This window comes from Arvicola amphibius, chromosome 12 (assembly GCF_903992535.2).
Source record: "Arvicola amphibius chromosome 12, mArvAmp1.2, whole genome shotgun sequence".
Taxonomy (NCBI): domain Eukaryota; kingdom Metazoa; phylum Chordata; class Mammalia; order Rodentia; family Cricetidae; genus Arvicola; species Arvicola amphibius.
This window is the reverse complement of record NC_052058.2, coordinates 99,458,533-99,472,856: the sequence shown is the minus strand read 5'-3', so window position 1 is coordinate 99,472,856 and position 14,324 is coordinate 99,458,533. Positions and strand designations below refer to the sequence as shown.

Here is a 14,324-nt window from a genome sequence, read left to right as displayed (position 1 = left end):
ACGGCCTGCAAATATTCTAACCCCACTCAGATGAAATCTTAGACTAGTTGAGAAAAGGTTGACTGGCGCTCTTGAAGTGACTTTACATTAAATAAGAACAAGAGATTGGGTTGTAGGTGGAATCTGTTTTACTAGAAAAAGTTTGTCTATAGTAGGTCAGTATGTAAGGTCAGTGTTTGAGTCAAAGTCAGGGTTGCGAGCAGATCAATCCAGTTCAGTTCTCTGAGTTTAGGAAAAAGGAAAGCGAGACTCAGAGACAATTTGCATCCCAGCTAAAGTCACACAAGCACAGCACAGACAGAATGGGAACCTACTTCATGCCATTGTCTTCTAAGAATTTTATTTTAGGAACCTTTTTTCTCTCCGGTTTTACCTCCATTGAGATGAGAGGATCTCAAAGAAATCGATTTCTAGGGAATTTGCTCTCTCTCCTTCCGGATATAAATTGTCCCCCCCCCCCCCAAAAAAAAGCCACCCACTGGATGATTCAAGCTCAGACTCTGGCTCACAGCCGCGCCTGTGCAATTCTCCAAATGTGTCGACAGGTGGCACTTTCCTCACAGGCAAAACGTATTTCTCCGTGTCACCTCTCAGCCTAAAGGATGCTCTTCCTAAAGAAAAGGAGAGGCACGCTCAGAATATGTTCTGACCGAGTGCAGAACTGTGAGAAAGTTTAGATCCTAGAATCCAGGTTCTAGCCTTACAGTGTGGAGAGATTTCACTTTCCACCTTAAAGGAGGCCAGCGGTATCCTGCGGGGAAGCGTGGGAAAAGTGTAGCGCAGTGATCCATGGATGTCCCCCCCTTAGAGATGTCAGCACCTCTCAGCTAGCAGACACCCACTGTCTCACAGGTCAGTAGCTTCCTCCTCATCCTCCATCCCCAGAACCTAACCACTTCCAAAGTTCCCCTTCTGTTGGGGGGGGGGGGGGGGGAGGCCTTTTCAATTGAAGCGACCATTGTCCTAGAAATAGGTTGCTTAATCTGTTCATTCATTATTGACTTCGCCTTTCATATTTGGCTTGGCTGATTTGATGGTTGGAAGGTCACACTCTTGACTCCTTTGCATAACAGTTTTGGGGTTTGGGAGGCGATGCTTCGATGCAGAAGGGAAATGATAGGCTGGGAATGGCTTAGGGTCTGTTTTCCACCCCTCAACCTCACCCCCTCCCCTTGCGGAAATGAAGCCTCTTCTTGACGTCCTTCAACTCCCCCACCCACTAGCTACCATTCAAACCCGGAAAGTTCTAGTGACGCGGCAAGAAAAGGTGCAATCTTTGGGTTGTAGACCGGATACCGGATACCAAAAGGACCAGACTGTTTCTCCCCCTCCACCACACCTTCATCATCACGGCACATCTCCCCTCCACTAGCCACACACCGGAAGAAATGACAAACGTTGGGGGATTCAAGGAGCTCAGTATACTTACTGGAGATTGCCTCTCCTTGCGCTCTCCTGGGACTTAGACTCAAAGACAGTCCACCTCTCCCCCTGGCTGCTAACCAGTGCTTGGAGAGCTCTGAGGTCGGTGGCCTCCTCGGTGGAGTTGACCTAGGTAGGTCTCCCTCTCTGAGTCTGTGGGCAAGGCTTTTGGTCTAACCGGATCCAGAGGTCTCTTTTGCTCTTGACCTTGGAACATGTTTCCCAACCTTCCCTACAATAAAGGTCACAGTTGTTGGGGTGAGTCTGGGTTAAAAATAAAAAAGCCAATGACTGTTTAAATCTTGGGTTAAGCATCCTCCTTGCACCTCTCAAAGACAGTCACGGGGAAGCCAGGGAAGAAAGAAAGGACTAGGCTTCCTGCGGCGGCTAGTATGGGTCAGAGTTCCAAGGTTCTTGCGATTTCCCAAGCTTCCAGTTCTCTCCTTTACAGAGTACCGCTAAGCCCTCCTCAAAGAGCACACAAACACGCAGACGCGCAGAGGCTTACAAGCGGAGACCATCCATTGCACAGATACACAAACCTAACTTCAAGCCCGTGTAAACACAAACCCGTGGGCACCGCCCACCAACATAAACCAAGCACCTCGAGATACACACTCTCATACACGTGCTCTCAAACCAAGCCTTTTACTATAAGGGTCACATACAAACACCCCCGCCCCCATACACACACACACACACACACACACACACACACACACACACACACCCCTCTGCAGGAGCAAGCCCAGGAAGGCCTCGACAGAGCAGGGACTCTTTGGCTGGAGTCTGATCCAAGTGAAAAGGAGACGGGATTGAGTGGAGGAGAACCTCGTCTCTCTTTCTGGTCCTACCCCCTAGTTTCTGAAGCTTTCCTTTCTGGCATTCTCACCTCCCAAACAAAACTTTTTCAAGTTTCCCAGTTAGTGACCCCCTGAAGCACCGATCTCCAAAGGACATCGGATTTTATCCAGCACCTTGCCGGGAAAGAGGATCCTGACACCATAGCTCTGGAGGGCTTAAGCAAAGAGCTGCGATTTCACCGCGGGCCTGTCGGGAGGGAGACGGGAAGGTTCTGGCGAGGAGCCCGGCATTGGGAACGGGTTCTCAGATTTCTTCCTCCTCACGGGTCGGTGAGAGAAGAGCCAGACAGCCCCTGTCCCTGAATAAGGAGAGAAGAAGGAAGACAGACCGCTCCACAAGCAAAACGAGCATAGGTTTTGGATTCTCTCTCTCTCTTTTTCTCGTTGATTTTTACATATTTTTATCTCTGACTTTGGAGAGGGGTCTAGACCTTCTCGGGAGCACGAACCGACGACAACAAACCCGGAAGCTGCTCTGGCCCCTCCTCACTCACTCCCACCCTTCACCCTCCTCCAGCTTGCAGACAAACACTCTAAGCCAGTAGGTGTGGACCCCGAACCCAGCCGGACTCAAGCGGAGCAGCCGCTCAGACTGGTGGGGACTGGAGTAGGTCAGGGGGCCCGTTGGGCCTGGAGACGTACCAGCGCCCCCAAACCTTCTAAGGAGGTGAGGAAACTAAAGAAGGAGGCCAAAATAAAACAAGAGATGAAATGTCTAAGGGGGTTAGCACGAAATATTTTTTAGACCCGAGAAAGGGAGAGGAGTTAGATCCAAATTGGTGTTTGTGTGCGAGGATTTGGGTAGGGTCCATGTAAGACAACAAACGGGATATTTGATTAAAGAGAAAAATATATGTATTGGAGAAGTGTGTGGGTTCTTCTTGATTTCGGGTGTTACTGAGTTTTAAATCCTTTGTACCAGGGCCAGTCTGGCTGTATGGTTCAGCATCAGAACCATTTGGGAAAGGGTGGGGGCATGAAGACTCTGCTTGCAGTAATGGGAGCCTAGGGGCTCTGCACCTCGGCTGGTTGCACAGCCTGAAACTCGGAAGGAAACCCGCTAGCAGCGACGGGCTGGCTTCAGTGTTCCCGGGGACCAAGAAAGCCGGACAGGCAATAGGTTCAGCTCTGGGAACTCAGGGCCCCAGGAGGCCCTTAGGAATGAACGCAAGGAAATCACAACCCCCATCCCCATTTCTTACAGCCAAGGGAATGGGGTGTGCGCGTGTGAGCGCGCTTGCATGAGTGCGTGTGCGTGTGCGCGGGCGTGTGTGTGTGTGTGTGTGTGTGTGTGTGTGTGTGAAAGAATGTGTCCAGAATAAAGAGGTCTCCACCGCTGCAAAACTATTGTAGCGGGGAGGGAGGAAATACATCCAAATACTGGAGTGTTCCAAGGGTGACAACCCCTACTCGAAAGCTTTTTCTTGGGATTTCTATGAACACAGATTGGGGGTGGGGTGGGTTATTCACAGAGGTGGTAAAAGAAAAAGAGAAAGCATTACCTTGAAGCCCTTCCCACACCCAGGGCTTTCCTGAGACTTACGAACAAAAACTGCTACCCTCAATTCGGGGATCAGCTGAGCAATGTAGTTTTGTGAGGTTTGGCACCAAAGCCTACACCCAACCCCCTAACTTTCCCCCACTCCTGTACCATTCCCTGTTTCTAACAAAATTCCCGAAGATCCTTAACCAATACCCGAGGAATCCCCCTCCAGCACCCACCCACTCCTGTATTGTTATACCCTCCAAATGAAGACCGAAGCCCCTAGCACTAATTGAATTAGTCTATTGAAAAGACTGTCAGGTACAATCACCCGGCTAGAGGCCTCGCATTTCCCAAGGTCTATAGGCTTTGGGGACCTGCAATGTATAGTCTGACCTTCTGGCTCATGATAATACCCGCACTTGTAGCAGAAATCTCCTCGCATTCACTCCCAACAAAACCGCTGGTCACCCAGTCCCCGTAGGAAGGCTGCACGCTATTGTGTTGGGACAACTCATTCATGTCCCGCACCAAGAGGCCCCACCGCCATCTGATCTACACTGGAAATGGGATTACCACCGTGTGCAGGCAACACCACCTACTGCAGGCCCATTGAAGGAAGAGGTTGGCTTTCATATTTCCACCCCTCCCCTCAACACACACACGGTTTTAAGGTGGGAACAGGAAGGAACCCTCAGGTTGTCTCTACCCTAACAAAATCCAAAACTCTTCGGAAACCCCCAAATGACAGCATCTCCTTCTGAAATGTCTCACAGCAAGCACGCTTCTCGGTAGGCATCAGTGGGGCAGACTTGGGCCCAAGTCATTTGAGGGCCTCTGGTCCCCCATGCAGTTACTACCAACACAGCAGCCATGCTTTTGTAGACTGGGTTTCCCCGTGAGTAGCTCTCTCCTACGTGTGGGAACAGACTCAAATACAAGGAGTTAAATGTTTCATTGTTGTTTACTAGATTTGAAGGAGAGGAAATAAAGTTTCTTAGTTTTCACCCTTAAAAAACTCAATGTCTTCTCTTTGTCTGATCGCAAACTTCCCGCAGCCCTCCCTTTCCTCCAGCACATAAGCACTCTTCCTTCTGACCAGATGCCTTTTGCACGGAAGTCACAGTTGAGCCTCAAGGAATGGAGGAAGCTCAGGGACTGGAGATGGTTGGGGGGCTTGGGGTCTCTTTATCCCGTGCACCGTGGGTCCCAGCCCAAGAGACTGCTTTTGGGATAGGAGTGCTGTCATACACTCCCATACCCTTTGGCCTTTGGAACTAAATAAACTCTTTTTCTTTGTTGTATTTTTTCCTCCAAGTTTGCCTAGGCTGGACACAAAAAGATGGCAATGGGGACAGTCATTTTATTGAGGGAATAATGCTCAGTCCATAGCCCTCCTGCACAGGTAACAACGAAACTTAAAAGTACAAAGCAACAGAAGTACATACTGATCTCCACCAGTTCCTATATTTGGGATTGGGGAGCTGGTGGCATTTGTAGAAAGGGGGGCTGCATTCCATTCCGGGCCAGTTCCCACATTTGCTTCCTGCTGCCTTACCTGTCTGCCCTCCTGGCCTGGCCATCGATCCAGTGGCAAGACCCCTTAACTACCAAAGGCAGAGGAGGGTATCTTGAAAAATCATGAAGACTCCAACGCAGTCACAGTGGCATGCACCCCTGCACACAGACACCAATCCCCTTTACCCAGAGACACCCACCACTCACCCAGCCCCTGCTGTAGCTCCTCACCCACATGCCAGCCCTGGGCTTGGAGTTCTGTGGACCCCTCACACAAGTGTCTCAGCCAGTATTTGCTCACTCAGACTGCACACACCTCATGCCAGGGACGTCAGCACAGGCACATATAGTTCCCAACAGTATGTTCTGTTTTAGAAGGGAGAGGAGGGCGTGTAGCCTGGGTGGGGGTCGTGGAGCTCAGGCGACAAGTCTAAAGGTGCATCCGTCCGGGGCTGGATCTGGGGGATGGAGTGGGGGGGACAAGCCCGTGCGCTGCAGAGGAGCACCGCCTAATCCAGCCGGAGCTCGTGGGCCGCGGGTGCATTTATCATCCTATTACTGTAACAAATCCGAGCTCTACTACATGAAAGGTAAAATGAATTACCGACGTTAAGCCGTCAATAAAGTCATTTCTGTAAATGGTGTCTCCAAAGGGCCGCCGCATTATTCAGCTGGCTTTATCAGCTGGCTGGAAATTACGTACAGGACCGGGCCGCGCGGCGCGCGGGGCCGCTCACTTTGATTAAACGTCTTGCCAGCACTATGTGACAGAGCTTTTGACCAGGGTTTTATTCACAGGCCTGTGATGAACGCCAAGCTGATCAGGCGGAATGAAGAGTAATTAAAACCTATAAATTATCTTCCGCAGCCCTTCTCACGGCGTCTCCTGCAGGCGAGATAAGGCGTCGAGACCCTATTTACGGCGCTGAAAGGGACCGCGGCGCACAAAAGCTACGCGGCTAAATAGGATATTGATAGTGTCCTAATTAGAATTTAATTAAGTACCCACGGTCGCTTGCGGGATAAAGATTTCAATTTTGCGAACTTAAATATAAATAAAAATCCCACCTCTATTTCGGGGGGGAAAGAGTGAGGGCAACTGGAGATTTCGGGGAGTCCTTGGGTTAGAAACAGTACAGTGGATCTGGAGTGGCTTCAGAAAGTTCAGGAGACCGCGGTGGCCCCAGAAATGCACTCTGGAGAGGTTCTTGCCGTCAGACCCCAGCACAGCGCTTTTTGGAAACTCAGTCCGGGAAATCGGGAGATCCTTGGCTGAGCTAAGATACAGTCAGCAATACAAATTCCTCCTGTCTCCGGGACAAACTTCGCTTCAGTGACCCGGTTAGACTTGTGAGTTTGGTTGTATATTCTTTCCAACCTAGCCTCTGTGAATTATTTTTTTAACTAGGAGTTTTAAAAAGAGATAGAAACTATTCCATTTGGGGGTGGCGATCAGGGAAGAATGGGCGGGGAAGGCCTCCTTTTCAGAGGGCTCAAGTCCCCTTTCTTGGACCAAAGGCTTCAGCAGTCTATTCACAGGCAACCCTCTAACAGATCTCCCCCCACCCACACTGCGTTCCTAGTACTACCCTTCACTCCCTAGCCTTGGTTATGGAAAACTTTTGAGGCACTTCCTCTAGGAAAAAGAGGAAAATCCCAGAATATAGGATCGTGGGAGCTATTGGAGACGAGAATATTTGGGGGCTCCACCCCAAGTCAAATTCAGCTATACTAGAATTGGGGTAACCCGTTGTCCACATCTTCAGCCTGCCAAGGCAAACGTTTGAAGCGGTTTTGTTGGTTTGATTTTTACTTTGCAGGAAAATCTAACACAGAAATTTCCTTTAACTTGAAACCCAAACCCAGCCAGGCCTTGGTAAGGCGGCACAACACGTAGCCCGGCTCAGGGGCTCTCTTGAGACAATTCTATCGGGCTATGACAGCCCGAATCCTCCGCGGCCAAGGAAGGAAGGGGCGGCGGGAGCTGGGGCTCTTCGGTGGCCTCTGGGCATGGCTCCACGGAGTCGAGGCAGCTTGTGGGCGTTGATGATCCGGAGAAGGGCACGGTTGCAGATCTCTCGGCAACAGTGTGGCTAGTCAGTGACACAGATCAACAGTGCCAGTAAGGTGTAGCAGGCCTCTTAGGCTTGCAATTAGTAGGAAACAAACTGAGTTTCTGAAAGTAGCCAACCCTGTCTTTTTCTTATGCCCGATATTGGTTTGCTTTCATTCCTACACACACACACACACACACACACACACACACACACACACACACACACACACAGAGAGAGAGAGAGAGAGAGAGAGAGAGAGAGAGAGAGAGAGAGAGAGAATATGAAGTAAATGTTTCGGAGTGGGGGGGTGCCTAGCAACCCAAGTCCCTGCCGCCTGTCGCTGTCCCCAGCGCTCACGAACCCATAATTCTGTATTTCTCCAACAAGTTGTGGAGTTGCTTCTCTCATCTGCCTAAATTCCAAATTCTAGTTCTCTTCCGTGCCCTCTTCAGTCCGGATCTGAAGGAGGGGGAGGGGAGTGGGCACAGATGGGGGCAGGGCTGGAGGACGTACGGGGTCTGAGCCTCTGCACCCCCTCTCCACCCACGGCCGCCGCCCCCGGATTATTTATCCGCAAAGTCCCGCGCGCATCCATTGGGCCGAGCCCTGAGTGTCAGCGCGAGTCGCGGCTCGCCATTGGTCCCGCACACGTGCGGCCCTGACTCACGTGCTTCCGGTTTGAAGGCAAAAAGTGTGCCTGGGTGATTTTTTTTTAAGCGAGAGAGTTTGTGCAAAGATCCGAGCTGTCAGAGATTTCAGGGGGGAAAAAAGAAGCCCGGCACTGGCGGAGACGCACTCTCCCTGCAAAAAAGCAAAGGCGATTAAAGGCGCTGCCAGCCTCGCGCTCTGGGCACAGCTGAGCATGACACTGGGGAAGTCAAACCCCTTACTACTGCCTAGGAAGATGGGTAGACTTTAAAGACTATTTTTTCCCTTTAAGAAAAAAATTCTTGGAGCTTTAAAAAATTTATTTTTTCTTCTTTTTTTTCTCCCCCCCTTTTTGGGTTGTGGTTAACTCCCCCATTAAGACCAATCACTGAAATTTGGTTGCTGAAAGAAAAGAAAGAAAGAAAGAAAAGCAAGGAAAAAATATAGCCGAGTGTCTTCTCCGTATCTGGATGTCTACAAATTAGAAAGAGGGAGAGAGCGAGATCTGCTCCACCAGAGCGGGCGAGAGCCAGGCCAGACGCCCGGCTTTCTTTTTTTCCTCCTGCACCCGCCCCGTGCCTTTGCCGAGGCTTCGCCTAGCCTCCTTCCTCTCCGCGCACCCCCACGGGCCCGCTGGCAAAGTGGGGTGGGGAGCGAGGCGCGGGGGGCGGGGGCCGGCGCGGCGGCCAGGGCTGCCGGGCGGCCGAGCATGGAAGAACAGCAGCCGGAGCCTAAAAGTCAGCGCGACTCGGGCCTCGGAGCGGTGGCAGCGGCGGCGGCGGTAGTGACGGTGGCGGCCCCGGGCGGCCTCAGCCTGAATCTTAGCCCAGGAGCCAGCGGCAGCAGCGGCAGCGATGGAGACAGCGTGCCGGTGTCCCCGCAACCCGCGCCCCCGTCGCCGCCGGCGGCGCCCTGCCTGCCGCCCCTAGCCCATCACCCGCACCTCCCCCCGCACCCCCCGCCCCCGCCGCCGCCGCCGCCACCGCCACCTCCACCGCAGCATCTCGCGGGTCCTCCTCACCAGCCACAGCCCGCGGCCCAGCTGCACCGCACCACCAACTTTTTCATCGATAACATCCTAAGGCCCGATTTCGGTTGCAAAAAGGAACAGCCCCTGCCTCAGCTCCTGGTGGCGGCGGCTGCAGCCGGAGGAGGTTCCGGAGGAGGAGGAAGCCGCGTGGAGCGTGACCGAGGACAGACTGGTGCAGGTAGAGACCCTGTCCACTCGCTGAGCACGCGAGCTTCGGGCGCTGCCTCGCTATTGTGCGCCCCAGATGCGAACTGTGGCCCGCCCGACGGCTCCCAGCCCGCCACCGCCGTCAGCGCGGGAGCATCCAAAACTGGGAACCCGGCTGCTGCGGCGGCGGCAGCGGCGGCGGCTGCAGCGGCGGTGGCGGCGGCGGCGGCGGCAGCTTCGAAGCCCTCGGACAGCAGCGGCAGCAGTGGAGGCAGCGCAGGGAGTCCTGGGGCGCAGGGCGCCAAGTTCCCGGAACACAACCCCGCGATCCTACTCATGGGCTCCGCTAACGGTGGGCCAGTGGTCAAGACTGACTCGCAACAACCCCTAGTTTGGCCCGCCTGGGTCTACTGCACACGCTACTCGGACCGTCCGTCTTCTGGTGAGTACCCAAGCCGTAAAGTGCCCATGCCTCTGGCCGTAGGGAGTGGGGGTGCCCCAGAACTCCAACCCCCTATCTTTGGAGAGCAAACCCATTTTGAACCGCTCTCATTTAAAGAATGACTTCCACTTGCTCCAGGTCCTAGTCACAGTCAAACGTAGGTTGACTCAGTTCTACCATGCTGGCCTTTTCCACCACTCTGGAAGTTACAGCCAGCTATTGGCAAGCCCAGGAGGCTCCAATTTCTGTCCTTTGGTTTTTCGAACTCTGAGCCTTGAGATCGTTTTTTTAATGTTTTATGTTTATTATCTTTAAGAAAGGTATATAATTATTCATTGATTTAATTTTTAGGGAAAGGGTGTTTTTTAACTGGCGGAAAGATAGGCCTGGTGGCTTGAATTTGCAATTTACCACCTTAGTCCTCTTGGGGCCGGTTTTGGCATGGGAAGTAGACCAGAGGAATAATCTTTGCCGTATGTTCATTAACAAACACTATGGATTATTCTGTGGCGATTCCTTATACATAAAGACAGATAGGAGAGGGAGAGAGAGAGAGAGGGAGAGAGAGAGAGAGAGAGAGAGAGAGAGAGAGAGAGAGAGAGAGAGAGAGAGAGAGAGAGAGAGAGAGAGAGAGAGAGAGAGATCCATCCATCCTCTGCGCCCAGCCCGGGTATGGCGAGTCAACCCGCGTGGGTAGAATGTAGAGTAAGGCTGTAGCCAAAAAGGTGAGCTCGCTGGTGCTGGCTGGCCTCGGGTGAGGGAAGCAAGCAGGCCTGGGTCAGGCTTGAAAGCCGGGCTATGGACAAGAAAATCAGCGTTTTCTTAGCAGGGTTCCCCTGTCCCTTTGGGCATGTCTTCTTTCTTTCACTCTGTCCTCGCAAATCCGCCCGTTAGTAGTTATCTACCAGTCCTAGGGCAATTTTCAGCTTTCTTTTCGTGTGCTAGAGCACAAGAAAGGTTAAGACCTACCCACGGACAGCTGCTGGGCCCTGGAAGAGGATGCTCAGGCCTGCTACTCCTTGCAGGGTACAAGGGGCAACGCGGGCCGCGAGGAAAGCAACGGAGGCTTGGGTCCACCGTCAGCCCTGAGCCCGCCAGGGGGCCGGGCAAAAGGTAGCCACGGGCACCTCTCCGCTTGTTGGTCTCTTGCAGCGGTGCTGCTTCGGGCCGGGTGCGGATCGATGCGCGCTATCAGCCCCCGCCATCTCGAGCCCCGTTATTGACACGTCGGGCTCCCTGAATCTCCGAAAAGCTGCTTTGATTGACTCGCCTGATGGATAGAGTGATTGAGCTGTCAGGCTGAGTGGGTCGGGCCGGCCAGGAGGCTACGATTTTATTACAAGTGTCCGTTCCTCTGCACACACGCACACAACAACAACACTACAACATGCTCCGGACGCGCCTTCCGCAGCGGAGTCTCCTGGAGGATGCGCACATTTCTTGGGCCATCTCCGCCTGCTCGGTTCACCTAAACGCCCCAGTCCTACTCAGGAGCAGGCCTTGTCTTTGTTCGTTGCTCCTTTCCTTTTTATAGGACAGAGAAGGCAGCAATCAGATATTTTTATTCCAAAGGCAGTTCACAGGGTTGACATTCTTCCTACAGTCAGTTAGGCCTGGGTACCTCTTGACAAACAGCTAGTGACAGTAGGTGCTTGTCCGCTGCAGGACCCAGTAGCCCAGTGTGTCCAGAGGTCACTAGGTTTGAAGATGCAAAGACCGTCCTTTCAGAATGTTTTAGGAATTAACGGGCTTGGCAGGGACCTCACTTGAGCCGTAGGCTTCCATGGCTATCACTAAGGCCAACAGTTCAATGCCAGTATCCCAACAAGACCGCCAAGAAGCAGGCTTCAACCATACAGACACATCCAGCAGCTTAGCTTTCTCTCCCTTGTTCTCCCTGCCTTTCTCCCAGGCTGGACCTCACAGCACCCTTACACATTAGCATTTGAGAGACTTCCTCTTCTGGGAGCACGTTCTTAAGGCCTTCCTACACAGGATCTTCTCATTCATCTCGGAGTGGTAGTACAGGTCACCACTGTGATTGTCTCTTCAACACCACCTCTTGGTCCTTGTTTTGCTTACCTGTGGGGACGACAAGACAAGTGTTATCCCGATCGTGGGATCTCTCTTTTGTTGGTGTTTCATCAGGACTTGTGCACCCCAAAACTGGAGCAAGCAAATTCAGAAGGGCCTTTCTCCCCTCCCCAGCCCCATCTGCCCTATGTACAGGGATCAGAAAGGTTCCTCTTTTCCTCTTCGCATCAACTAAGAAGCTGAATAGAATGTCCCAGGGCCTAAGCTCATAGACTAGAGGCTGCAGCCCCATTAAGGAAATGGCAGGCAGTGTCATGCCCCCTTCCAGAAGGAGCTTCATTCAAGTCAAACAGAAAGGAAAAAAGGCAGAAGGTCTCCAGATTCACTGCAGTTGGGTGAGCTCTGCTTCCCAGTCCTCTTTGGGGTCCGTGGTGAGAATCAGATAGGGGCTTTGCATAGTCCCCCCCCCTCTGTGTGTGTGTGTGTGTGTGTGTGTGTGTGTGTGTGTGTGGTGTTCCTGAGAATACAGTGGGAAGGAACCAAAGCAGACCAGCCATTTTCCCCAAGGCCTGCCTTCTCTGCTGCATTTTATTCCAGGGCTAGGAAGACATTTCTGTTCAGGGACCTTTAAGACTAGGTTATTCTGGTTGGGACCCCCAAAGGTCACTCTATTTTGTGTCCCCCCCTCACTTTTTCCAGGCCTTCTTGGCTGAGAAATTCTGGGAGCTAAGTCTGGTAGCTTTCTTGAACTGGAATGTGGGGTGCCCTCTGCAATTCCTGTCACTGTTCCTCTTTGACTTCTGAATCCCTCGTGCAGAGGGGGGCCTAGAGATCTCAATAGCTTAGAGAGGGGCTCTTCTATAAAGGTAGCGGGACCTAGCAGCGGGCCTCTACAATCTCCCCGGAAGCTCAGGACCCCAATCTTGGGCTCCACTCAGCCATTCTCAAGGCTTACTCTGCCCTCTCCTCCTCCCTCTGCTCCCGACTCCCTTCCTCCCCTCCCTGGCCCTGTCTGCCCTGCTGCAGGTCCACGCACCAGGAAGCTAAAGAAGAAAAAGAACGAGAAGGAAGACAAGCGGCCTCGGACGGCGTTCACGGCCGAGCAGCTGCAGAGACTCAAGGCGGAGTTCCAGGCAAACCGCTACATCACGGAGCAGCGGCGACAGACCTTGGCCCAGGAGCTCAGCCTGAACGAGTCCCAGATCAAGATCTGGTTCCAAAACAAGCGTGCTAAGATCAAGAAAGCCACGGGTATCAAGAATGGCCTGGCGCTGCACCTTATGGCCCAAGGACTGTACAACCATTCTACCACCACGGTCCAGGACAAAGACGAAAGCGAGTAGTTGTGGCCACCCCGGGGCCCGCGGTCCAACCGCGCCCGTGCCACCTCCTGGCTCCGCGGTGCTGCCGCTTCACCAGCCCCACGCCGCCATGCAGAGACGATCGCTAAGAAGGGAGACATCAACCATTAACCGGGAAGACAGAGAAAGCAAGCGAGAGAAAGCAATCCTCCGAGTGGACATTCACATTGGAATGGAACGGTTTTTCAAACGGGAGAAAGACTCGGACAGGTGCTATGGGGGAAAAAAGATCTATTCTCTAACTCACAGTATAAGACGAAACTGCGAATTCCTTAAAGCTCTATCTAGCCAAACTGCTTACGACCGTGTGTATATATTTAATTTCAGGTAAGGAAATCAAATATGTGTAGCGATCTCTATTTGCTGGACATTTTTATTAATCTCATTTATTATTATTGTTATAATTATTATAATTATTATAATTATTTTATCCCCCATCCCCACTTGCTGCCCCCAGCCCAGTTTCGTTTTCGTTGCTTTTATCTTTTGAATGTTTTTGCTTCTCTGGGTACCTCCCGTCCTCCAACGCTGGCCCTAGTTTCTCTGGGACTTTTCTTTGTGTGCGTGTGAGTGTGTCTCCTTGCGTGTCTGCCCTTCGCCTCTCCTATACCCACCCAGGATTCTTCCACTGGTCTTGTCTGTCCTCCTAAACCCCTTTCCTTTTCTGGAGACTCCTTGAGAAATACAACCCCACAGACTGCGAGACTGAACCGCCGCTACAAGCCAAAGATTTTATTATGTTCAGAAACCTGTAGTCTGAAATAAAATGTTCACTGTGTTCATGAGTTGCTGACTGCCCTCTTCTTTGTTGGGTGGGGGAAGAGCCTGTCCAGGCACTGTGTGGCTACCACTCTGACTACACAGGGTGGGTGCAGAGCTCTGGGAATATCAGGGTAGGCCAGAAGTATCACCACTCAACAAATGCCAGAATGAAGGAGGGTACTGCGCAGATTTGCTATGGCCTTGGTCTGGAGCATACTCTGGTTCCTGGATGCGTTCTAGGGGACCCAAAAGGAAGAAAGGCCAATCCTAAACTTCCCTACCACCCCACCCCCCACGGTTCCAGCTGGCTCCTTTTGGCTCCCTAAGCTTGTGCAGGCTCAGCCAACTGAGTCCTCCTGTTCAACCTGCTTCCACGTCCCAAACTACACCCTTACTCTCCCTTTATTTTTCCTTCCTCCCTTTGTTTTCTTTTATGTTTGTTTGTTTGTTTTTCCTTTTTGGTGGGAGGTTGTCTGGAGGCTTTTCTTCTCCAAAGTATAGCTGCCTTACCAGGGCCTGCAATGGTGGCAGGCTGTCTGCTGAGTTGCCCAAAGTCT

The 14,324-nt window shown here is 52.3% G+C and overlaps 1 protein-coding gene across 1 annotated transcript; it reads left to right on the top strand.

The window, feature by feature from the left end:
• Positions 1–8,700: 8,700 nt before the first annotated feature.
• On the top strand, positions 8,701–12,987 carry En1 (engrailed homeobox 1). Its single transcript, XM_038348468.1, has 2 exons — positions 8,701–9,610; positions 12,671–12,987. Exons 1-2 carry the CDS (start codon positions 8,701–8,703, stop codon positions 12,985–12,987), a joined length of 1,227 nt encoding a protein of 408 aa, XP_038204396.1.
• The last annotated feature ends 1,337 nt before the right edge of the window (positions 12,988–14,324 follow it).